The sequence below is a fragment of the Triturus cristatus genome, chromosome 5_2 (assembly GCF_964204655.1).
Source record: "Triturus cristatus chromosome 5_2, aTriCri1.1, whole genome shotgun sequence".
NCBI classification, from domain to species: domain Eukaryota; kingdom Metazoa; phylum Chordata; class Amphibia; order Caudata; family Salamandridae; genus Triturus; species Triturus cristatus.
In genome coordinates, this window is record NC_140588.1 from 272,266,687 (window position 1) to 272,293,272 (window position 26,586).

The window sequence follows — 26,586 nt, forward strand, 5'->3', positions numbered from 1 at the left end:
ATCAATCGCATCATTCAGTGACGCACCTCTCGGAGCCGACAGGTTGTGGATCAATCTGAACTCCCCTTTCTCTTTTTTGGGTACCACCCCTAGTGGAGAACACACAAAATCGGGGACAGGCACCTCCTGGAAAGGGCCAGCTAGTCTACCCAGGGCCAGTTCCTTGCTAATCTTAGCAGCCACCACTGCGGGGTTATGTTGCACCGACAGCTGGTTCCTGCAATGTGTGCTACCTGTGTAACCCCCTGCCGGGATCCTAAAACCTTGAGAAAAACCTTCTTGCAGTAGAGTGGCCGCTGTGTGAATCGGGTACCTATTCAACCAAGGGATCATTGCCAAAACATCTATAGGGGTCACGATATCCCGCATATCGGCCCTACACTGGCTTCCCCCTCCCCCTCTGGCTGTGGTTGCCCTGCTTGGACCTGCAAGTTGACTCGGGGTGGGAGGGGTGACCGCAGATCGAACATGCATGTCTGAATTTACAGGTGCCCGGGGCCCTCGTGCAGATACGCTTATTAAAGTCCCAACACACCCCTTTTCTCTCAACCCCCCCCCCCCCCCTACCCCTACCCGGGACCTCACTCCCCTGAGCCGCCCGAAAGGGGTGCTGAGGTCTGGTGAAGTACCCCCTGCCCGCAGTGGCAGACTGTAGTGGGGCAGAGCTCCCAGAGAACTGCCTATGCCATGACACAGAGTCCACCTTATCCCATGCCAATGACGCGTCAAATTCCCTAGCTTTCCTGAAATTAACATCATACTCCTTCCAGGCATCCCCCGGGTACTGCTCGCTCCACCCCACGATTCTACTCTGGTAACAAGCCAATGACGCCTGCACATTAGGAGGCCGCTCGGCCATGATGGTCGTGAACACTGCGAAAGCCCTAACCCAATTGAGCAAAGATTCTTCAACCCTAAACCTAGCACACTGTGCCCTCCACTCACTTGGAAGCATCCACTCCTTTAGTGTCTTTGCCTGGTCCATCTCCCTGTGATCCAGTAGTAATGAAAAAATGTAAACATATTTCCCCGCCCAAATGCATTCCTTCGTTGCCTGGGACACATGTTGTGCCAAATTCTCAGACCTAGAGGGCAATGACCCATCGCCCAAGAGGGGCAGTGCCACCTCCTTACCCTTTTCCTGCGCCGCGACCGGTTGACCACCATCTGCCGTTGGTTGGGCGGGGCTGGAACCTGTAAGTGAAGAAGAAAGGGGAACCGCAGCTCTATCCGCTGCCGCTGCTGCTTTAATCTTTTCTACCAACTGTGCTGCTTCAGCTGCATGGTCTGATGACGCTGGTAAAACCCCCCCCTTTTTTAGCCAAGGTAATAAAGCCGCTATCTGAGATGCCAATTCAGGCGGGACCGAGTCTGGGCTATCTGGTGGGACTATGGGCCCCCCGGGAGGCATAGCCGGTGGGGCTGGCCTGATAGGCGATGGAGAGACCGGTACCGGCAGACCCGGCACTGGGATCGGTAGCACGGGCGGGGGGGTAGGCCCCCCAGGAGGTGGCGGCGGCGGCATGGCAGGAGCCAATGTAACGGGTGCCGGGACAGGTACCAAGGGTACTGAATCAGAAACCGTGGGTGTGATTGAAACCGGTACCACCGGGGCTGGGGCACTGCGCCTTCGCCTCTTAGCCTTGGACGACTTGGGCGGGCTAACAAAATCCCCCCTGGACAATGGTGCCTTCCGCTGCCGCGCGGGCCTGCCTGCAGGTGCTGGGGGGTCAGTAAACCTTTCATTCAAGCGTGCTTCCAATTCATCCACTTTACTCAATCTCTTATTGATGCTATTCATCTCCTGCATCATGGCCTGCAACATGACCTCCATCCTGGACCCCCCTTCACTACCCACTGGCCCCGCCATGACTTGGGTGCACCGCCCTACACTAATACCCTAATACAGGCGTCAGTACGCTTATTACCTTCACTAGGTGGAGGATCTACAGGGGGCTGTAAGCACCATGCAACCGTAACCGCAACGCCCCGGCTTATCCGGTTTGTCAGGGGTGAGTGAACTCTAACGTAGACCCACCCGGCGGCTACCAGAAGCAATGTAATGCGAGCCCCCCGCTCTCCTCTTACCGATCGAATCCTGCGTACTCCCAGCCGGAATTGAAGGTACCTGCGACCACAACCGCTGGCCACCACTCGGGGCTTACCACAAGAAATTACAGGGACGTAGTAATAGCACCTGAAATAGAAAATGTATTAAATCCCGGTAGTTATGAAAAGTTACACACGTATGTACGAGCTCCACCTTCCTTCACTGCCCAGTCCACTGGCCTTGGCTGTTGCCCCTTGCGCGTGTTTCAGTGTCACACAGTCCCAGCAGTAAAGCCGATACCCTGTACTTTCCTTGTAACCCCTTGCCCTCTGCCTGAAATTCAGCAGCACCCACTTCCTTTAACTGCCTACCTAAGCAACCACCGGGCGCTTCAATATTAATGTGTACTACGAGTACTTAAAACTGTGCTCAGTAACAGACTTATTTGCACCTATGATCGACCAATCCTTGCTTTTGTTAGGCACGGGGAGATTAAGTGAGTTGCTCAGAATCACCAGAGGTCCTGTCTTCAAGTCGAGGCTAGGTAAAACCACCTTAATATATAGCTGAATGGGGTCCTGGTCAAGTAATGCGTATCAAACCTCCCCCATCAAACTCGACACCAATATATTGTCGCTCTCTTTCAGGCTCTCTGTATTTCTATTTCCCGCATTAAATACAGCATGTGAACATCAGATTCAGGCCTGTTGGCTATGCCAATGCACGTTTAAAAGAGGGTGTGTAATCTAACACTCATCCCTTTACTGACCGGCGGCATCAATCTATGCATAGATCAGAAACATCTGCTCTGCGGTGCCACATGCAAATTCAAATAAAAACGTAACAGCCTGGGACCTCACACACTCAGCGCACGATCGCAGGAGGGGCGTGCCACCGCCTCCCAGTACCTGCTACCTTCCTTGCACGCTGCCGACGCCGGATCACACGCTCGGTTCCCCTCTCGTGGGACGCGGACCACAGAATGCCTCCGTCGCTTCCGGATCGCGAGATCGTATCCCAGGAACACACGATGCCTCCTGGCGGACCCCCCGAGGCCGTCCGGTGATTCTTCGTGCTCCCGAAGCCGCTGCCTGCCGTCCGACGCGAACGCGAATCCTCAGCTACGAAGCGAACCTGCAGATTAAAAATAAAACAAGCGAAAAGTTATCCGCCCCGAGCGCCGGGGCACGTCCTATGTGGGGGAGCGTCCAGGGAACAAGGGGGTCACCTGGGCGCTCCCCACCGCTTTATCCCCCCCCCAGTGGCCCGCCCCCCCTCCCTTCCGACCCGGATGTCGATTAACGACATCCGGGTCATTCAGGCAGCCAATCGGCGGTAGGGCGCGCCCCCTCAGTGACGCGCCCCACCACCGAGTAGTCCGGGGGGAGGTCGCCGCACAGCCATGCAGGCGGGGGGGCCAAAAGCCCCCCCTTTCCATATGAGTGATTGGAGGGGGTGTGTGTAGGGTGGTGCCAGCACTGAGTGTTGGTAGTGGGCGAACACAGTGTGTGCCTGTAGGGGAATGAGTGCTGGGAGGTACCTGCATGAGTGCTTGCAGGAGTGACTGTTGAAATGCTTGTGCTCCGGCCCATTTTAGTATCCCGCAATTATCTACTAGAACCCACTCTGGTCAGATGGAACTTTTTACTTGCCCAATAGCGTGGAGGGAAAAACACAGCTATCAAAATTACTGTCCGCAATTTGCCATAATCAAGGACTCGAGACTTAATCTCTTGGCTCTCTGGTTTTTATTATCAGCATGAAGATTTGCAGATACAAAGTCCTCAATACGAGGCACAACAAGTACATAGGCACTAACACAAAAGCTACTCTACGGAGAATCCGCATACGGCTAAAAATAACTAAAAGTACAATCTCTAAAAGCATGAGGTAGAACACCACCAAGCAAATGTCGATACTAGGGACACTGAACCATACCATCTCTGTCCCTACTCTGCACTAGATGACATCCCTATTTAGCAATCCCTTGAGACCCTCATCGAGTAAAAGGTGTCAGAGTGAAACTTCATAAGAAGACTTCACTTAGAGAGCTTGGTCTAAGTTGCCCCCTCTATCCCTTCGCCTAGCCTTCCTCTGCTCTGGGCTGCTCTGAACTGCCTCCACCCTCGGGGCGCTGTCCCTAATACAGAACCCCAAATCCCAGAACACGCCCTTTGCGCCTCCTCTTCTGCGGGGTCGTCTTTCAGTAAATTTCCACAGAGCGCTGTCCAGTTCCATCGTCCATCGCTTGGCCTTGAGTCCCAGACGCCATCCGCACTAGGAGTTACGATTGGCACATTCCAATACACTCCCATGTCTGGCTTTTACTACATAAGTCAATTTGTGAACAAAGAGCTTCTCTACTAACGAGCAACTGTCCTTGCACCTGGGGTGAGATCATGCAAAGCAGACATTCTTCACATCTTTTAAGTTGCAATTTACTACAGCCTAAAACCTCTACTGGAATAAATCCTTTTTGGCCTATTGCCCTTGGCTAACATAAGAAAATACCAGGCCTTTCGCCTCAACGATATATGCGAATTCTGGCCACTACTTCGGTTACACAAGCAGGTTTAAATCACAGTATTGACATTTACGTCTTTCTTTCATGTGTGGTCAAACTAAACAGTCTACAGACACGAATTCTAATCTACACGTTTTAACATCACATTGTTCAAAAAGGACTAAGCTCTATGCATTGCTTCAATATATACATAAGATGCTTGTACATAGCTAACACTTCTATTAAAATCGATATAGGTTATACAATTCGTAATACATTGCACATAAAATACCTGAGCACACATTTGATTATATGCGGGTGCCAACTAACAGTGAATATAACGCACCCCTACAATTTTCAAACTTTTAAGCGCTACATCAGTTCCCCCCTTTGATGACATCCGTCATCACATCATTACAATTCTCTTCTTTAGAACTGACTTAGACCGCGCTAGTCATAACCTTGCCATGTCGAACTCCCTCCAGTCTCTTAAGACTCTCATATTGCTGTTCCTGGAGCTTCGCCATCCTTTTTTCGTTTGCCTTAAGAGCCCTTTCAACCTTGCCTCCTTGATACCACTTCCATGCCTTCAAGCATCCCCACAAACAAATCACGCAAACCACAGCAATGATAATCGGCTTCAATACTGATCCCAGAAATCCTCTTCCCAAATTCGCAAACCAAGTTCCCACTCTTCCAAATCCTAATCCAATCTTCTCCCACACATTCTCCTCCGTCAAATCCATAATCTCCTTGTGAATAGTCGTGATGTTGTCTATGTACTTCCCTATCTCCTTCGTGTTGTCTGGAATATATGTGCAGCATTCCTGAACCTTCAATAATTTGCAGACTCCGCCTTCTTTTGCTAATAATACGTCTAAAGCAAGGCGATTCTGCATAACCATATTCCGTATCGACAACATCTCTCCAGCCACCAACAACAAAGATCTCGCCGTGTTCATAGACAACTCATCAACCACAGTCGCCAACCTCCTGATCTTCACATCATTCAACACCACACCCATACTAGGTATCATTGCTCCGTATATGTCTCCAATCACTGCACCGGCGTTCGTAGCCCTACGTTTCCTAGACTGTCGCTTCGTCTCTAACAACTCCAAGTCCTCGGTGTGATAGATCTTCGGGAATATAATAGCCAAATAGCATATGCCATACCAATTCGCAGGTAGCCTGACATAAGCATTCTTCCCACATACATAATATACTGTCGGAATTACCTCTACTGGACCTACCATAAAATTCTTAGCAGAAGCTTCCACTGTGAAGGTCTGAGAACAAGTGCTATGTCCTACTGCGACCTTATCCGTATCGGATTGAGGCCGTCCAATACACAAATTCCCTCTCTGTACCTCATCTAACGCTATTGGTCCATAACTTCCCTTGGATCTGTGAGCCCTCTCCTCGTCTGTCCAATCTACTGGACTATCTCCGGTGTGTCGTGTCTGGGTCAACTTTCTGTATCTGTCCTCTACCTGATCTATGAATTTCTTCTCTGTCTCAGATAACGCACATGTCAGGTTATTCCTGTGAGCATGCGCCGTATCCAACTTCATAGTCGGTCTAAAATACTTCAGGAGTCTGTCCTCTTTCTTGTTAGAATCATATTTGTTCAAATGCTTGATTGCTGGAACTTCAGGAAGTACCGTGTCAAAATTTGAAAAGAAATACTCGAACTGTCTCCTGTCATAAAATAAACTGAGCAATAAACTACAAGAAATCCCATATGTCAATGGGAGATGATGATACTTGATACCCTCATCCACTGAAGCAGGCAACTGCATGCACACATAGCAATCCTTCACATCCATCGCATCAACATACTCATACAGCAACTTTGCATAAGCATTAAGCTTAAAATCACCCCTCGACAAATCCATGTGGAGTCTGCGATCATCCCTCAACTTCGATATTTCCTGTTCTCTAATACTGACACCACTCTGCCCTGGGGTATTAGGTGTGGGTGCTCCCTGAACCTTCCCCTCTTGCCTGTGAGCCACCATGTATGAACTTATCACTACCGCAAATATGGTGATTATCACAACTCCTACCAATGTGCCTATTATCAATTTAGCCCTACGATGTGGGGTTGCAGGATCTGCCATCTTCGGAATATACTCAGTGTCCAATACAGTCTCTGAAAGGGTAAGTCTCTTTCTCATCAGTGTCTCTTTCGTGAACTTAGGCAAACCTCCCTAACTTTTCTTCGTTCTATAACGGAAAAATCCCTAATTTTGTTCTTCTTCCACTCGGATCTAGGTTATCTTCTTCTCTGCTTGCAACCTTCTCAAATCAATCTAACATAAGCGCTGGTCCCAACAGTTCCAAGACTCCTTGCAATATTTCGAGCTTAAGAATGATCAGTTCCTGTGGGTCTGGCACAGTCGTGAACGTCGGGAACTCCAAATTGTCCAAGATCATACCTCGAATGACACTCAGGAATGGCGGACTCGGAATATGAATCGTCATAATTCCTTCGATCTCCAATCCCGGAACCTTCAGCAACACTTCCACCCTCTGGAGCGGGACACTGTTGACCAATGTCATCGACCTCAACCTTCCCGTGCTCGGTAACCCTGGCATCAGTCACTTGATATGCCCACTCTGGTGAAGCGTACTTCCGACTTGGCACTCGAGTTCTCTTGGACCTTCTCACACCACCTTGAGGATTCTCCTCGTCTCCTGATTCTTCTTCTGGTTCCTCCGAAACTGGTGCAAGGTCTGTGTCCGGAGCCAACCTCAGGTTTACCCGGTTCTGTCTTGCGGGCCAAACCCTTTCTGCTTCGGTAGCACCTCCGGTCTTCTCTTCAGTACCCGGTGCACTGACCTCCTCTTCTTCGGCAGAACTTGATTCTGTACTACCCACTGCACCTCTTGCTCCTTCGCCGGTTTCTGGGTCAGTACTGCTTTCACGCTCTTCCCCAACTCGATTCAGTGCACCATCAGCCACTTCAGCAACCCTTACAGCTTGACTGGCCCTCTCAGGAGGCTCGGTCGGCTCTCTGGGATCTTGGTTCTCGAGAGGGGCTGTATTTTCCACGAGTGCTGGAACTCTACGGGTATGAGAAGCATGCACCCAGTTCGGTAAACCTCCACACTTGACAGCTGTGTTCGTGACAAGAATCACTTGGAAAGGGCCGCGCCACCTAGCATCCAAACAACTCTTCCTCACGTGCTTTCGGACTAGGACCCAATCGCCTGGGTCCAAGTCGTGGCACCGGTCACTCGCAGCTGGAACCGTTGCTGTCTGCACCTGCTGAGACACAGAACGGACCACGTCAGCAAGGCCTTTACAATAGTCCAGGATCATATCATCAGTGATATTTATCAGAGCAGTAGCAGGTATTGCAGGCAAACGCATCGCTCTTCCCATGAGGATTTCATGGGGTGACAGCCCAGTCCTTCTATCAGGCACACTTCGGAGGCTCATAAGGACCAAAGGCAATGCGTCAGGCCATTTCAGAGACGTAGACGAACACACTTTCGCCATCCGAGCCTTCAGAGTTCCATTCACCTGCTCCACTATCCCTGAAGCTTCTGGTCTATAGCCACAGTGTAACTTCTGGTCTATATTCAAAGCAGCACAAAGCAACTTCATAACTTCGCTGTGGAAATGAGTTCCTCTGTCCGATTCAAAGGACGTCGGGAACCCGTACCTTGGAATGAGTTCTCTCAATAATAGTTTCGCTACTGTGAGTGTGTCACATCTGCGTGTAGGGTACGCCTCCACCCACCTGGAAAAGACACATACTATCACTAATATGTACCTCAACCCATTACACTTCGGCATTTCGACAAAATCCAACTGCATCCTATTGAAAGGTCCCCCTGACCTCCCTATGTGGCTCAACGTCACAGCGGTTCTTTTCCCCACATTCATCTGTTGACAAGTGACACACCTCTGGCACACAGTTTCAGCCACTGCACGAAACTTCGGGTTGTACCAAGTCTGACGAAACACTCTCATCATGGCATCCCTACCCAGATGTACAGCACCATGTATCAACCTCGCCATGGGATTCAACAAACTTTCCGGCAACACCGCTCGTCCATCATTCGAAACCCATATATCCACCTCTCCCTTCTCACATCCAGCTCGTATCCAGCTGTCACGTTCCTGATCCGAGACCCCTTCCTGAAGCTGTTTCAGTTCCTCCCATGAGTCTGCCATTGCTAACATCTGACCATACACCCTCTCCTCCCCAGTTTCCTCCATGTAGGTCTCAGTGAAGTTGCATCCCTGTTCTGCACAAAATCGGGCTACTTCATCAGCATAGTTATTTCCCAATGAAACAAAATCATTTCCCTTTGTGTGTGCAGCACATTTAACAACAGCAATTTCATCAGGACCTTGCAATGCTTTTAACAGTTTCCGTACATGTTCACCATTTCTTATAGAAGAACCTGAAGACGTCATAAACCCTCTCTGGGACCATAGCTGTCCGAAGTCATGAACCACACCAAACCCATACTGGCTGTCCGTGTAAATAGTTACACGGATCTTGTCGGCTGCCAAACAGGCACGAGTCAAGGCAATGAGCTCAGCCACCTGCGCGGAGTGTACTCCTTCTAAACAAGCGGCTTCAACCACACCCGTGATGGTGCATACAGCAAACGCTGCTCTCAATCGACCGACACTGTCTCTTAAACATGAACCGTCCACAAAGAAAATCTCATCTGACACTGGGAGTGGTTCATCGACAATGTCAGGCCTCGGTTTGGTGCATAGTTCCGTAACGTCGAGACAATCATGGTCCTCACAATCTTCATTATCATCCATAATTGGAACAGGTAACAATGTAGCAGGATTTAAAACAGCACACCTCTTCAATGTCACATTATCGGCTGCAAGGATAACTTGCTCATAACGAGTCAGCCTATTATTCGTGAGGTGCTGTGTTTTAGTCCTAGTCATCAACAATTCAACAGAGTGCGGCACATGTACAGTAAGAGGATGACCCATCACAATGCTCTCACATCTCTCGATGCTGACACCTGTTGCCGCAACGGATCTGAGACATCCGGGCAACGCAGAAGCTACTGGATCTAAAGTAGCTAAGAAATAGGCAACTGGTCTACGGACACCTCCATGATTCTGGGTTAACACTGCTAATGCGCAACCTTCTCTTTCGCAGCAGAACAATGCAAATGCCTTGTTGTAATCCGGCATTCCCAACGCAGGAGCGCTACATAAGGCTTCTCTCAGCCTCAGAAATGATTTCAAACAGTCGTCGTCCCATGGTACCGGATCACTTACATCCTTTCGCGTCAGCCGCTGTAAAGGCTTCGCTTCAAAGGAAAAGTTTGGGATCCACTGGCGGCAATAGCCCACCATTCCCAAAAACATTCTAACTTCCCTCTGCGTCGAGGGAACTGGCATTCTCAGAATCGCATCAATGCGATCTGGAGACACTTTCCTTTTACCCTTTTCGATCCTGTGCCCCAAATACTGTACCTCAGGTAAACAGTATTGCAACTTGTTTGGAGACACCTTGTGACCATTCTCTCCCAGGAAATTCAACAACGCAATGGTATCGACCCTGCAAGCGTCTTCTGTCTCTGACGCAACAAGCAGGTCGTCAATGTATTGCACCAAAACAGAGTTTTTCGGCAACACAAGACCTTCAAGATTCTTCTTTAAGAGCTGATTAAAAATTTACGGGCTCTCCGTATACCCCTGTGGGATACGACACCATGTTAATATACGATTCTCTAGCCTAAATGCAAAAAGAAACCTACTCTCTTCATGTAGGGGAATCGAAAATAATGCCTGACACAAGTCAATCACTGTGAACCATCCAGCTTCGCATGGGATCTGGAACAGTATCACAGATGGATTCGGTACCACTGGACAACATGGAACAACTATGTTGTTTATTTTCCGCAGGTCTTGCACTATCCTGAACTTCCCACTTGGTTTCTGCAATCCCATAATGGGCGAATTACATGGACTACCCATAATCTCCACCAGAATTCCCTGCCTAATCATAGACTCGATCACAGGTTTAATCCCTGCAATTGTTTCAGGCGACAGTTTATACTGGGGTGTTCTCGGGAATTCCGCGTTCGGCTTAACCTGTATTCTCACTGGTTCCACTCCCCTGACTAAGCCAATCTCCTCTCCGCTTAGATCCCACACATCGGTCGATACAGACTCCCTCAAATCCTGTGGAAGCTCCTCCACTGTCAAAGCCGGGTACATTTCCACGCACACCCGCTGATTTGCAACCTTAAAGGTCGCGTCATCATCCCTTGTCTGTACCTCTACTCCTTTCGGGGTACAGTAGATTGTGCAATTGAGCTTACACAACAAATCTCTTCCCAACAAACAAACAGGACTAGAATCGCACACCACGAACTGATGTCGATCCCTAAAGTTTCCTATCCTGACTGGAATCGGTTCCGTTAAGGGGCTCACTAGCCTCTTGTTCGCCACTCCAACCACTTGTATGCATTCCCCCGAAAGGGCTACCCCCGGAATTACTGCTGATCTTATAGTTGACCTGGTAGCCCCCGTATCTACCAAAAAGGTAGTAGGGTGTCCATCGAGTTCTGCTTCCACAAAGGGTCCTCTCTGATCTACCTCTAGAATAGCCCTAAGTATGCAATCATCATCCTGACCTAAACTTAGCTGCGCCAGCAAATCTGCATCCCTCTCCTCTCCCACTTCGAACATGGGCATCTGCAAATAAGTCCGAGCTCCCTGCTGTATGTTCTGCATCCTGGGTGGCTGGGGAACCTGCACCTGCGAGACGCCGGTCCCCCCTTGCATCATTCTCGGTACAGTCACCGTCTGTACCTGTTCTGCCCCAGGGACCTGACCCATTCCTCCCTCCATCTGTGGCTGATTATAGGGGTTCAAGGGACACTCGCGCCTCCAATGTCCCACCTGGTGACACTGGTGACAAGCAGTCGTCTTCTTCAAGATCGCTACATCTATGCCTGTCCTAGGGTCAACGGGCCTCGGCCTTCCCTGACCCTGCGCGTTCTGATTCCCTGTCTGGTAGTTTCCCTGTCTCCGCACCACCGGACCCCCATTCGGCGGTCCCTGAGCAGCTTGCATCTGAATGAGCAATAGGTTATCCTTCATCTTCTTGTGCTTGGACTCAATCTCATCCGTGCAGTACCTGGCGTACCGCAAGATCTCATCCACAGGCTTATTCTGCCAACAGATCAAATGCTGCTGTATCATGAGACTGACCTCGGGCTTCAAACCCAGCACGAACTTAGACACAAACTGTCCCATGTCCTTCGTTTCCAGCTCATCTAGGCCACTGTACTGCTTAAAAGCCTTCAAAAGTCTCTCATAAAATTCATGTACTGTCTCCTTTGGCTCCTGCACTGTCCTATCTATCTTCACCCAATCAATGTCTTGGGGTGAAACCTTCGATTTCAACCAGGTAATTACTTTATCGTACAGCCTCATCACTACGGGCGACGGACCATTTGTAATCATGTTCCTATCAGGCTCATAGTCCGGCCAATCAACAGCAATTTTACATGCGTTCCACAGATCCCCTGGAACCACAATATCGAATAAGGTGTTCAGGTCTATCCACAACACCTTTGAAATCTTAACAAAACGCTCAACTTGCTTGTACCACTCTGCAGGCTTCTCCCTGAGCCTGGGAAAATCATTCGTAAATGATGCCAAATCCCCCCTGCTCCATGGTACATGCACATATCCTCCATTCGCCACTTCCCTAAGGGGAAAGGTCTTAGCTAATAGCAACCCCTCTGCCGGAGTTCCTCCGTCCGCTCCCCTTGGAGTCTTTTTCTTTGACCATTTCTCTTCCCATTTATCAAGCGTCAACCATGGCCGCATGGCTAGGACCAGTTCTCTAGTATGTGACCTCAGTCCAACAACCCTCTTCTCCTCTAGCTCCCGCTCTGTATAATGCATCCTATGGCTTCCTTGCAACGCTCTAGTCTTGGACAGATCCACACCATATTCCTTCGCCAATCCCCTCAATTTCTCGTGTGCCATTCGTGCTTTCCGCGTCACATCTTTCACCACGAAAAACAGGTCATCTGGACTGTAGGATACTATCCTCTCAAGAGGTAGACTTCCATATATAATTTCATCTGCCTCTGCCTTAAGCCTTACTACGTCTATCATCCCTGCCTTCAAGGCTCCTTTCAACACCTGACAACTTGCTCCACGTCCCTCTTCATATTCACATTCTGGCTCCTTCTCCCTCCTCTCTTCTGGTGGTTCTACAGGAGCAGAAGGGCTCTGAAAGGCAACTGGAGTTGTCCCCGCTTTGCCCATATTCCAGCTCATTTGCTTCTTTGGCGGTACCCATGACCTTAAATCTGATCTCGACTCCATCAGAGTCCTCGGCCTCTCCGATCTCTGGTCTTCCTCGCCCCTAGATGTGTCTGATACCGCTGCTAATGGTGTACTCCATTGTACAGGGCTTGGAGGTCGGGCCGTTGCCCCTTCCAACTCACTTTCCCCGCTTTCTCTCCTCGTTCTTTCTGTCACTCGTTCTGACCTCTCTCTTTCCTCTGATCCCGGACTGTATATCGACACAATCGGTCCAATGGTGACCGGTACCCTCAAGGCATCCGGTAACCTCATCTCTCTTTCAATCCTCCCACTAGCCTCAGACTGACCCTGTGAACTCGCGGTTTCAAACGAAACCAACCCTTCCACTCGGGACTCAGGCTGGATTGTTACCCTCCTAGTTTCTCCCCTCTCACCCCACCTATCATCCGCTTCATCTGGATTATAAGGGGGTGGTCTCTTGTCTAGCAATCTTTGCAGTACCCCATCATCGGAATCACTATCTTCCTCTTGTGCCTCCTCCTTTGCTTTCACATGGCGTATCCCCGTCAAATCTATTATCACGGGATACAGTTTCGCTTCCTCAATTGTCTGCACTCTCCATCTTTTCTCCGCTGCGTCCCACTTGGCATCCTGAAATGCCCAAATCGACTTCCTCATCCTCTCCTGACTTCTTCCCTTTTCCTTATCATGCGCTGCTCTAATCCACGCATGTAATGCTTCGAACTGTGCTGGTCTTGGCAAGGGTCTTAAGGACCCCATCACCGTCTTCAGTTGGTACAGCACCGCTAGTCTAAATGAGCCATACCTCGGGAAAGCTAGTTCCCCTTCGCCTTGTGTCATCTTGTGCCAATTCTCGATCCAAACTATAGTATGTAACCCCACATTCTGTGCCATGTAGTGTGCCGGGGTATCCTCGGGAGGGGCTTCTTCTCCCCCACGAACAACCACATGCTTATCGCCTCTACACAACTCTCGCAAAGCCCTAAGGCACTTCATAATGAGCAAATTCAATCTCGCGCTCTATTTACTTCTTGTTCTCGAATCCTCCAATAACAGCGCGACTCACACCAACCGGCCTATCACAGCGCGACACTCTCTGACGTCACCTTCCTTCGTTCGCAGCAGTTCCCTTCTCCAAAACTCGTTTCACGCTTACTCACGTCCCATTCATACACTGAAATAACCAATTAAGTTACTTCTCTGGCTGTCCGTCCACAGCCTCTGACTGTTCGTCCACAGTCTCTCGACCTTGTTGACCTCAATTAGCGCCCGTCTGCCCCCGTCCGGCCAGACAGATCGCCTCTGATAGGTTACTAACACTCCGATCTGCACACCACAACCCACGACCAGCGTTAAGTTGCCATACACACACGCATTCGTTCCCCCTATCTCGGTCCAGGTGATCGATGGTACCTCACGATCTCCTTTGGGTGGTCAACAAAATCTATCTCAGGTGTCTTCTACACCACAATTCCCGGGCTGCGCGCGCTCACAGCCTGATCTCACAATCACACGACATACACAACAACTCCGCAAGACATCACACAACAAATCAACACCGCAATCTACAACATCTCATTATGTTCATACTCACTCCTGGAACTGCTGCTTTCTGCCGCGCTGCTACTCGCCGTCGATGCTCATCTGCTGCCGTCTGCTGCTCGCCATCTGATGATTCAGCATCACTTATCGTCTCTTGGGCCTCAAGGGTCACTTATCCTTATCTAATCTTCCCTCGCTATCAGAAAGAAACCATCCTCGTTTGCTACCAACTGCTCCGGCCCATTTTAGTATCCCGCAATTATCTACTAGAACCCACTCTGGTCAGATGGAACTTTTTACTTGCCCAATAGCGTGGAGGGAAAAACACAGCTATCAAAATTACTGTCCGCAATTTGCCATAATCAAGGACTCGAGACTTAATCTCTTGGCTCTCTGGTTTTTATTATCAGCATGAAGATTTGCAGATACAAAGTCCTCAATACGAGGCACAACAAGTACATAGGCACTAACACAAAAGCTACTCTACGGAGAATCCGCATACGGCTAAAAATAACTAAAAGTACAATCTCTAAAAGCATGAGGTAGAACACCACCAAGCAAATGTCGATACTAGGGACACTGAACCATACCATCTCTGTCCCTACTCTGCACTAGATGACATCCCTACTTAGCAATCCCTTGAGACCCTCATCGAGTAAAAGGTGTCAGAGTGAAACTTCATAAGAAGACTTCACTTAGAGAGCTTGGTCTAAGTTGCCCCCTCTATCCCTTCGCCTAGCCTTCCTCTGCTCTGGGCTGCTCTGAACTGCCTCCACCCTCGGGGCGCTGTCCCTAATACAGAACCCCAAATCCCAGAACACGCCCTTTGCGCCTCCTCTTCTGCGGGGTCGTCTTTCAGTAAATTTCCACAGAGCGCTGTCCAGTTCCATCGTCCATCGCTTGGCCTTGAGTCCCAGACGCCATCCGCACTAGGAGTTACGATTGGCACATTCCAATACACTCCCATGTCTGGCTTTTACTACATAAGTCAATTTGTGAACAAAGAGCTTCTCTACTAACGAGCAACTGTCCTTGCACCTGGGGTGAGATCATGCAAAGCAGACATTCTTCACATCTTTTAAGTTGCAATTTACTACAGCCTAAAACCTCTACTGGAATAAATCCTTTTTGGCCTATTGCCCTTGGCTAACATAAGAAAATACCAGGCCTTTCGCCTCAACGATATATGCGAATTCTGGCCACTACTTCGGTTACACAAGCAGGTTTAAATCACAGTATTGACATTTACGTCTTTCTTTCATGTGTGGTCAAACTAAACAGTCTACAGACACGAATTCTAATCTACACGTTTTAACATCACATTGTTCAAAAAGGACTAAGCTCTATGCATTGCTTCAATATATACATAAGATGCTTGTACATAGCTAACACTTCTATTAAACTCGATATAGGTTATACAATTCGTAATACATTGCACATAAAATACCTGAGCACACATTTGATTATATGCGGGTGCCAACTAACAGTGAATATAACGCACCCCTACAATTTTCAAACTTTTAAGCGCTACATCACTTGCAAAGAGTGTCCGGCTGAGTGCAGCTATATTTGTGGGACATAAGTGAAGAATACACTTATGGGGGAACCTGCAAGGGGATAATAAGAAGGGGTGCATGGATGGAGGTCCTTGCAGGGGGTGCGTGCAGGGGATGAGCACAGGTTGTGCCTGTGTGAGTGCGGGCTGTTTTGGTGGTGCTTGTGTGAGTGCATGGTATTGCTGTGTGGAGGTGCATAAAGGTGCCTGTGTGAATGGAGGGAGAGGAGTGTGAGTACAGGGGGACATGTGTGCCTGTTGGTGTACAGGGTGAGTCTGGTGCCTGGGTGTGAGTGGGTGCCAGGAGTTTTTGTGTGAGTGGGTGTGGAGAAGTACCTGTGTGAGCGGGTGCAGGAGTTGCTTGTAGGTACGTGGGTGCAGAGGGTATATGAAGGGGGAGGGTGCAAGTGGTCCCTTGGTAAGTGTAGGGGATTCTGCATGCGGTGAGTACAGGATGTGCATGTAAGGGGTGAAAGCAGGAGGTGCATGCAGGCTGTGCCAATACAAGGTGAGTACGGGGTGACTGAGTGCAGAGTGTGCATGCTGCAAGGGAATGTGTTATTTATGTGAGCAGGGGGTGTCTGTAGGGGATGAGTGCAGGTAGTGCATGCATGTATGGGTTTGTTCAAAGGGTGTCTATAGGTGGTAAGTTCAGGGTATCCCTGTGTGTGAGTGCAGGGGTAGCTTCTGTGTGAGTGCAGGGTGCTGTTATGCGTGTGCATTAGCTGCATATGCACGTGCAGGGGGAGGAATGTGTGTGCAGGGTGAGTCGTGTGTAGGGGTTACCTGTGTGTGTGCAGGGTGTGAGCATATTAGGTGCCTTTGGGGGTGATTGTGGGATGCCATTTTGAGTTAAATGCAGGGTGTGTCTGTGTGGGAACACAGATGGCGTGTTCAGAGGGTGTGAGCAAGATTGTGCCAGTGTGCATGCAGTAGATGAGAGCAGGGGTGTCTGTAGAGCATAAGTGCATGGGGCTGTCTATGTGAGTGCTTGCTGGGGGGTGACTGTAGGAATGCTTGCTGTGGGGCCTGTGTAAGTAAGTGCAAGGGATGTCTTTAAGGTGGGAGGGTGAGTGCAGGGACTGCCTGCCGAGGATGTCAGTGGGCTGCATGTGGGAGTCCATCTGGTGCCTATGTGGATTCAGTGCCTGTGTCCGTGCAGTGCATGCCTAAAGGTGGATTTGTGCAGGATTCAGTAAAGGGTGGGTAATAATGTGCCTATAGGGATAAGTTGAGGTGGATTCGTGCTGGAGGTGGCTTTAGGGGGACAGAGCAGCAGGTGCCTGTCGGTGTTAAGTGCAATGCATATGTGCGAGTGCAACGTGTAGCTATGTGTAGGTACAAGGGATGTGTGCAACAAGTGAGTTAATTGGGGAGGTTTTTGAGCACAAGGTGAGTCTGACTCTTGACACTGTGCGTGTGCAGGAGGTGGGTGCCTGTGAGTGTGTTCCTAGTGAATGCCTTTATAGGGTGAGTGCAGAGGTCCCCATAGTGAAGTCAATGGTTTTTGTCCCTAATGGGGTAAGTGCACTGGAAGCCAGTGGGGACTTACTGTGAGGTGCGCCTACGCGAGTGACAGGGTGCCTTCAGTAGATGAGTACAGGATGTGCACATAGGGGGGTCTCTGCAAAGAGAGGAGTGAAATGTAGGGGGTGAGTATAGGTGGTATGTGTCTACAAGGGTGCCTTTGTTTGAGTGCATGGTGTTGCTGTGATTGTGCATTCCAGGGTTGCCTAAGTGAGTGCAGGGTGTGTGAGTGCAGGCGTAGATGCTTGCTTGAGGGGCTGCTGTGGTTACCTATATCCATATGGAGATGATTGCAGCAGATGTGCAGGGTGTAATTGCACGGGGAAGGGTGTAAATGCGGTGGGGAGAAGGGGTGGCTCTGTTTATTTTTGCATTTATATAGCGCAAACTCGACCCGAAGGTATTGGAGTGCTTTACATGAGCACCGTATTTACATTGCACATTCAGGCACGGAGATTAAGTGATTTGCCCAGAATCACAAGATGTGGACGCGACCTCGAGGTTCGAACTCTGGTTTCCAGCACCAAAGTCGGCAGTTTAAGCCGACGGACCACATCCGCCACATGGGAGTGCCTGTGTTGGTAACTACATAGAGTGCCAGGCCTTCGTGAGTTTGTGTTGAGGGTGCTTGTTTGGGATCAGTGCAGGCCGGAGGTGCCTCACTAGTGTGAAGGTTGTTATTTATAGTCAAAACGAAAACCACACATCCTACCCGGCTGTTGACTTGTTGCGCAGCGCAGGCCTTGCAGCAGCTGCGCGCAATAACGGAGACCACACTCGGTATCAGGGTCGGTGCGCGAGTGCCCCACATGGGCACGCCCCCTTTATTTATAATCTACGCGTACGCCACCGTCGTGGCGTACGCACGTCACCAGTGACAAGAGCGCTCTAGCGGCAACCGCTAGAGCGCTGACTGCAACATCCCTATCCAACTTTGGCTAAATGAACCTTGGACCAAAAGTCCCTTTTATCAGTCACTTACTTGACAGGCAAAGTCTTTGAGACGGCTGCTTGGCGGGGGGTTCCGTCGCAGTTCATACCTGGCCGTCGCTCGGGTGTTGGTAGTCGCCGGGTCATCACGTGCCACTTCCTCAGCTTCGGAGCGGGGCCCGTCCCGGGCTGCCGTCTCTTCAGGCTGGTCGGGCGGTGGTGACTGCCCTCTCACGGGGCCCCGGGCGTCCTCTCCCTCCGACTCCGGCCGGTGTCTTGTGGCTGTGGGAATGCGTTTGAGCCACGAGATGTTTCGGGTGGCTGACTCGTTTCCCCGGCGAACTGTGACCATTGTCCCCCGGCGTCGTTCTACCGTCCAACTTCCCGGCTCATATCGTGGCTTGAATTTTCCCCCCGGTCGTCGGTCCTTGATGAGGACATTGTCTCCCGGCTCGAGGGCGCGCTCCCGACACCCTCTCGCCCGGCTCACCTGCTGGTTTCGGTGCGCTCGTCGTCGTAGCGCTTGTTTCGCATCAAACGGTGGAGGAGCCCATCCTGGGACTGTGGGTAGACCGTCCCGGCGGGTCCCCTTCAGCATGAGGGCCCAGGGAGTTTGCTTGGTGGAGCAGTGGGGTGTGCTTCGATATTCTCCAAGGAAACGCTGAATTTCTCGCTCGGGGTCCAGCTGTTCGGCGCTGGCAATGCGGAGGGTCTTGTTCAGTGTCCTCATAAAGCGTTCGACCTCGCCGTTTGCCTGAGGCCACTGCGGGGTGATCCGCCGGTGTCGTACTCCTTGGACAGCGAGGAACTCCTTAAACTCGTGGCCTTGGAACGGCGGCCCGTTGTCACTTTTTAGTTCCGACGGGCGTCCGAACATGTGGAATATCTTCTCCAGCGCTGGCCCTACAAATGTGAACGCGGTGGATGGCAGCGCCTCCACCAGTGGATACTTGGAGAAATTGTCCATCACTACCAGCGTGACTCTGCCATCAGGGAGGGTCCCAAAGTCAACGCTGATTTTATCCCAGGGGTGTCTTCCTGGTTCTTCAGTTGTGATGGGGGCCGGAAGTTCTGGTCCGCTGGTCATCTGGCACGCTGGACAGCTCTTTACGACATCACCCACCAGGGCATCTAGTCCTGGGAACCACACCTTCTCTCGCATCCTGGCTTTCATTTTCTCTGTCCCTTGATGTCCATTGTGGGCCAGAAGGGTGGCTTGGCGTCGCAAGGCTGTTGGCACGACAATACTGGCCCCTCGTAGGACTATTCCGTCTCTGGTGATACTGAGCTCGTTTCGTATTCTCCAGATCTGCTGCAAATCCGCTCTTTCTTCCGGTGTCCACGTGTTGGCGGACTGTAGGAAATTGGCCCATGATCCTTGCAGGAGGGCTTCCTTGGTCCTGGTCATCACGGGGTCTTGTTCCGCCGCTTGCAATATCTCCTGTATCGTCAGCACTTGTGGGCATGTTAGGGCCGCGATGAAATCGAGGTGCGCTTCTGCGTCGTCTTCCTCCGTTGTCCCCTCCGGGATGTGCTCGCGAGGGCCCGGGTGCCTGGACAAGAAATCGGCTGGGTTCTTGGCTCCAGACCGGTACGTTATGTCCATGTGGTACTGTTGCAGCCCGATAGCCCACCGTTCTATCCGTGGCGGGGGGTGCGGAGCTGTTCCTCTGAACAGGGGTACCAGCGGTTGATGGTCCGTCACGACCGTGAACGGATGTCCACAGACGTACAGGTGGAAGTGTCGACAGCCCCATCGTATAGCCAGTGCCTCTCGCTCAATCTGGGAATATCTCCGTTCGGTCGCTGTGAGGGCCTTGCTTGCGTAAGCCAACGTGGCCCACCGGCCTGGTTCTTGCTCTTGGGTGAGGACTGCACCAAGTCCCACTGGGCTGGCGTCGACTATCAGCTCTGTCTTCTTTTCCGGGTCGAAGTATACCAACGTGGCCTGGTCAAGGAGCGCCGTTTTGACGGACTGGAATGCCGAGTCTTCTTGGGGCCCCCATTGCCATGGGGCGTCCTTTTTCGTGAGCTGTCGGAGCGGCTCTGCAATCGTTGCTAGGTTCGGAATGAACCTTCCACAGTATGTGGCCATACCCAGAAAACTGCGCACCTCTGCGTCAGATGTGGGTGCAGGAGCGTCCTTGATGGCTTGTGACTTGCGGGGGTCTACTTGAATGCCGTCGTTTGTGAATGTGTATCCGAAAAACTCTATCCGCTGCTGAAACAGCTGGCATTTGTCTTTGTGGAGAGTGACTCCGTATTCTCTGAGGCGTGTCAGTGTGGCTCTGACCCGCCGATAGTGTTCGTCTACGGTCGTAGAGTGAATCAGGATATCGTCGCTCACATTCATGACCCCAGGCAGGCCTTGTAGGATGTCTCTGATAGTGTTCTGGAATATCTCCGCTGCCGATGATATCCCGAAGTTGAGTCGCCGGTACCGTCTCAGCCCTAGGTGCGTACTGAAGGTGGTGATGTACCTACTCTCCTTGGCTAGTGTTAACTGGTGATAACCTGCGTTGAGGTCCAGTTTGGAGAACCACCGCGCGCCATTCAGGTCTGCGATGATGTCATCCATGGTGGGCGTGATGTGCCTCTCCCTCTTGATGGCTTTGTTGGGGAGCCTCATGTCGATGCACACCCGGATCTTGCCTGGTTGACGAGGTTTTTCCGCGATTACCATCGGGGACACCCACGGAGTGGGGCCGGTGACTGTCTCTATGACCCCCTGTTCTTCGAGCTTCCGGAGTTCTTCCTCTACCAGAGGTCGTAGACAGAACGGGATTCGCCTGTGCTTCAGGGCTGTGGGAGCGACGGAGCGGTGGATGTGGAGTTTGACCGGTGGACGTTTGATGTTCCCCAGGCCGGTGAACAGTTCGGGGAACTGATCCAGAAGGTCGGCCGTTTGCGTGTCCTGAACTTTCCGGAGGAACATCAGGAGCCCCAGGTCCTCAGCGGCATGCCCACTCAGGAGGGTGTCTACCTCTTGATTGATGATGTGCACTTCAATGGTGATCTCGGCATCCTCCGTCCCCACCGGCACTGTCATCTTCCCCAGGAGGGGCAAAGGAACATCACTGCCGTAGGCATGGATCCGGGCCTTCGAGGTTCTGAGCTCTGGCTTGGGTCGAAGGCGGTTGTACTGCTGCACTCCCATGACGGTGACAGACGCCCCTGTGTCGATCACGGCGTTCACCTTTGATCCAGCGACCATGATGTCGCACCGAGGCTGGGGACGTCTCGTGCTTTTTAGTGCCCTGGTGAACGAGACCACGTATGTCTCTTCTTCGTCGTCGGACTCCGAGTCGTCTTCTTGTAGGGCTTGTGCGTGTCGCTGCCCTGTGTCGGTTCTAGAGGAGAGGGACAGGTGGGACAGTTGCCTCACCATGCCTCTTGTGGGCCTCTTCCCTCAAGCATCCTTCCTTGTGGCGCGCTTCCTGCAGACGGAGGAGAAGTGATTCAGCGTGCCACAGTTCGTGCACGTCTTCCCTTTTGCTGGGCAGGTTTTCCCTTGGTGTTCTTCATACCCGCAGTAGTCGCACTGCGTCGGGGGTGACTGTCTGGCTGCTGGCCTGCGTTTCTTCTCGTGTGTCCGCACTGCGTCTGCGCGCTCTGTTTTGATGGTCACGCTCGGCCCTGGGCCTCGCGTAAGTGCCTGTTCCATCTCTTCTGCCCGTGCGTCGGATAGGTCGTGGGAGCGGGCTAGCACTAGGATGTCGGCCATGGGATTGTTCGGTTGGCGGAGGATGAGGGTCCGCACCTTCTTACTGCGGATGCCGTAGATAAGCTGTGCTCTAATTTCCTCCTTTGCGCGGTCGCCGACCAGGTGGGTGTCCGCCAGCACCCTCAACCGTGCATGAAATGCGTCTACCGACTCCCCCTCCTTTTGCTTGGCCTGGCGCATTTTGAACATTTCGAAATCCGGATTCGTCTGGGGGTCAAAATGCGTGTTAAGGGCCATCACAGCTGCATCGTAGTCGTCTGCGCCACCAGTGTTCGGGAGGTGCTTGAATAACAGGTAGACCTCCTCCCCTGCGTAGTGAAGAAGGAGGGACCTCTTCACCGCGCCATCCGTCTCCCGGGAGCCGATGAAATAGTTGTTCAAACGCCCAATCCACGTGTGCCAGCGCGGTGCGGCGGTCGCCGGGTCAGCCGTCTCACTAAAAGGAGGCAGGACACCTGTGGGCGGGTGGAACGGGTGGGCAGGAGGCGGAGCGTTGTCATCCGCCATGGCACAGCAGCGGGGGGGGGTGACTCCGGGTGGTGGGGTGCACAGAAATTGGACGACAAGCAGCACAGCCGGGGCCTCGGGCAGTGGGTGGCACGTGGGCCTTGTCAACAGTAAGGGCAGGTGCAGGCTCGGTGCAGGGCCAGAGGGCGGGAATCTTCGTCCGCTCAGTCGTGTGGTCTGTGGTTGGTGCACACGTGCTCACCTCGCAGGGCAGGACTGTAGCGTGTGGAGATCGCTGGAGCAGGGCAGGCTCGAGGGCATCAGGTGCGCGATCGCGGGTCTGCCGCGATGCGCTCAGCTGGGGGGCGCCGTCGAAGGTGTACGCGGCGGGTCCGACCGCCTCGTCGCCAGTGTTGACTTGTTGCGCAGCGCGGGCCTTGCAGCAGCTGCGCGCAATGACGGAGACCACACTCGGTATCAGGGTCGGTGCGCGAGTGCCCCACATGGGCACGCCCCCTTTATTTATAATCTACGCGTACGCCACCGTCGTGGCGTACGCACGTCACCAGTGACAAGAGCGCTAGAGCCGCTAGAGCACTGACTGCAACACCGGCGTAGCTTGCTGTCCGTGCAGGTGAACGCTTCAGTGACCCACATAGGGGTGTATTAAGCGCTATATAAATGTTGCAATGCAATACAAAACAATGATTGTGGATCGTAAAATTATGGGAAGTGAATTATTTATTTATTTATTTTATTTATTTATTATAAGTGTTTGCACGTGGATACCTGAATGACCGGGATTATGTTCACGAAGAACGTGAAGATAGGTAGACGGGTGAAAGGGCAGTTTCCTGCCGGTAGCATTGGAACGTTCGTTATGTGGAAGCTTCTGACAAAGGCCAAGATTCTGTGAGCGAATAATGTACAGCTTTCTTTGGCTATTTACTTTTCTTTGTAAGCCGGAGGGCTGCAGTGCATAAAGGTATGCAGACCGGAGCCCTCGGGAGCACAGTTCAGTTGGTAACTACAGTGATAGGCAAGAATAGGATCGATGTGTATGTGTGATTTTGTGTTTCAAACGCTTTTTTGGCCATGCTCCATCGATGCTCTGTGACCTTTAGGATTTCAAAACCTGTCGTAAATGTTGTCCCTACCATTGTTTCAGGGCTGGGATTTAACGAATATACTGTTTTATGCCACAGTGAGTTCTTCCTACCTATTACTGATAAAAAACATATTTCTATTTTTATTCTCGATCCGCCTCCCCCGCCGGAGGCGGCGGAGAACTAAGAGACAGCTGAAAAAGGACGCGCGTGCTGTTCTTCAACCGAGAGCCAGCTAACTTGACTGAAAACAAAACTGAGCAATCAATCCTCAGGCACAGCCTGGAATGTACTTCTGCAGATAGCCATGCGGTGGCGCCTATGCGCACACTTCAAAAGCCCGAAGGGCTCGCTGGAACTACCGTCGCTCTGATTGGTTGGCGAGGTGCCTAGGGAGATGAGAGGCGCACGGCGGTTGGTTTCGGCGGGACTGGGGGCCGGCGCTGGGTTCTGTGTATAGGGAACCGAGCGCCTAGCTCGAGATACCAGAGCAGGACACGGCGGCGGCGGGGGTTGTGTTTAAGGTCGGTGCAGACCGGATTCCTTGTGTGGCAGCAGCATACGCTAGAGCAGCCCTGGCGGCAGTACCCACCATGCTGTGCTTCGTTACGAGGCCGGACGCCGTAGTCATGGAGGTTGAAGTGGACGCCAAAGCAAACGGGGAAGATTGCCTGATCCAGGTGAGATGACGACCTATCTAGACACCCCCCCCTCACCGCTAAATATGGATCGAGATAGAGAATTCTGTTGGGACCCGTTAGATCCATAGTACCCTAACTAATATGGTCCCTCCACACTGGTGTACATGAGGTTTTTTTTTGGGTGGGGGGGGGCTTCTCCTACGGTGATGTTGGTCCGAGGTTCTCCTGCCTTATGCAGGCTCCTCTGTATATTCTCATTCCCTCTTTGGTGGCACGATTGAAGTAGTGTTTCATTTACCTTAGTCCTCCTCTAGAGTCCGTCTCTGAAGAAGAGTCTTGTAATTCCCCTCATCTTTAGACTCTTGCTATAGTTTTGTGTTCATGGACTGCCCCCCCCCCCCTATCCTGTCCTGTAGATAAATTATTTCAGCCTCCTCTTGCACCTTTGGTGGTAGTAATCCGGAGGCTGGGGAGCTCTCAGTTATAATCTTTACTCTGATGACTTCTCTTGTAGGTTACTCACACTATAATCTTTGTTGTAGTTTCTTTCTTCTGGGCCTATTTTTGTAAGAAATGTAATATTGGGAGGGAGGGGTTCTATTGTCCCATCCCTCTCGAGGGCCCTCTTAAAGACCCTCTTCTGGGACCATCCCTGTAGCAGTGTACTCCATATTGCCCACCCCTCACCAATAAGGAGGCCCTTCCGTGGTTTCATTTATCTGTGTATTCTCCTGTCGTGCCCCTTTCCTTAAAGTCGCCTCTTGTAAGTTCCCCTTCTGTTAGAATCTTCGATCTAGGTTCTTTCATCTGGGCTCCCCGATGAGGGTACTTCCAAAGCCCACCCTCAATTAGTATCACTGATGTTTCGCCCCTCCATTGCTGATATTGATTTTGGGGCCCACCATCATTGCTCCTTCTCTAATCACTCCTCTCGTAGGTTGCTCATCCCACGACCTTTGTTGTAGTTTCACTTTCGGTACTTCATCTGCGGGTCCCTCTTGTAATTTCTTAAATCCTGTAGATAGTCTCGACCTGCATCACTAAGGATCTCCTTTTTTCCTGTATTTTCTGACTTAAGTTGTTATCTCTAATAATATTGGCCCCTGTCGCTCTATATGTTGTGCACCTCATCAGAGATTTCCAAACTCTGTTTGAGGCTCTATGTATCTTTGTTGTGGTCTGTGTGCTGTGGTCTTAAGCCTTCACGGTACCCCCTCACTGCCCAGTTGTGGCATGTGTTTTTGTTTGTACCGTCTGTAGTGACCGCCATCCAGTATTAACTAGAGGAGGGACTTCGCTTGTCTGTGGTATCTCGCATGTGTACTAATAGCCAGCCACCTGTGAAGCCCTTCAGGCTCCGATTTCTAAGTGACCACCGAGATACCTCAAAGCTTCCTAAATCCTCCTGGTTCACGCGTGGTGCCACCTGTGGGACTACCCGGGGTGTTGTGTGAGTGGAGTTCATGCTAGTGTGGCAGGGCCCATACATCCTTTAATAATTATACGAGGGATGGGAAAGTACACCTTCTCCTCGGGTCCTGCCACTTATTAACCCAGACGCCTTCTAAAAGGCGTCCTCTTGGAACTGCTTTTGGAACAAATCCGAGTGTATTTGAAGAATTTGTGAACGCTGGTAAGGTTGCTCATCGGCTCCCAAAAAATAATCAAACCACCTCTCCTGGAAGCACCTATTGATAAAAAAACACAAGTATGTATGTGTGTGTGTATATATACATATATATTTTCACTCTTCTGGAAGCACTTATTAAACAATACAAGAAGCAACTACATACATATATATATTTTCGTGGGTGGTCTCCCCCTAGGCGTGCAATATGCAAGTAATCCAATAGCTCAGTTGAACCCATCTGTCCGAAAAGAGCGTTTAAGTGTGTGTTTTGTTGTTATCCCTCTCATCTGGGAGGGCTGCTCTTGGTAGTCACCCTGAGTGTGCCTTTCGTTGTCTTTTGTGGCGATGGCTGTACGTGCAGGCGCTTGGGTTCGATGTATAGAAGATTGATGGGGTCAGGCAGAGAGGGGGCAACAGCTGCCCCCATGCTTCAAGAGGGACAGATGCTTAGCCGCTGTCGGCAGATGGGCTCCTGTGTTGTGGCCGTCCTCTCTGTTCCGCCTCCCCTCTCCCTCGGGCTTTTGCTGTCTTTTGCCCCTTATGCGTAATTGGCTCTGTCTTTCTAATTGGTTAAACAAATTGAAACCAAAGCACGCGTTAGCTTCCACTTTGAAGTTCCA

At 51.2% G+C, this 26,586-nt stretch overlaps 1 protein-coding gene across 1 annotated transcript in view; it reads left to right on the top strand.

The window, feature by feature from the left end:
• Positions 1 to 24,112: 24,112 nt before the first annotated feature.
• Positions 24,113 to 26,586, top strand: part of MYLIP (myosin regulatory light chain interacting protein) — a 35,217-nt gene continuing 32,743 nt past the window's right edge. The window contains exon 1 of the mRNA XM_085607034.1: positions 24,113 to 24,375. Within this exon, the coding sequence (XP_085463160.1) occupies positions 24,289 to 24,375 (87 nt within the window). The 5' untranslated portion in view covers positions 24,113 to 24,288. The remainder of the gene's footprint in view (positions 24,376 to 26,586) is intronic.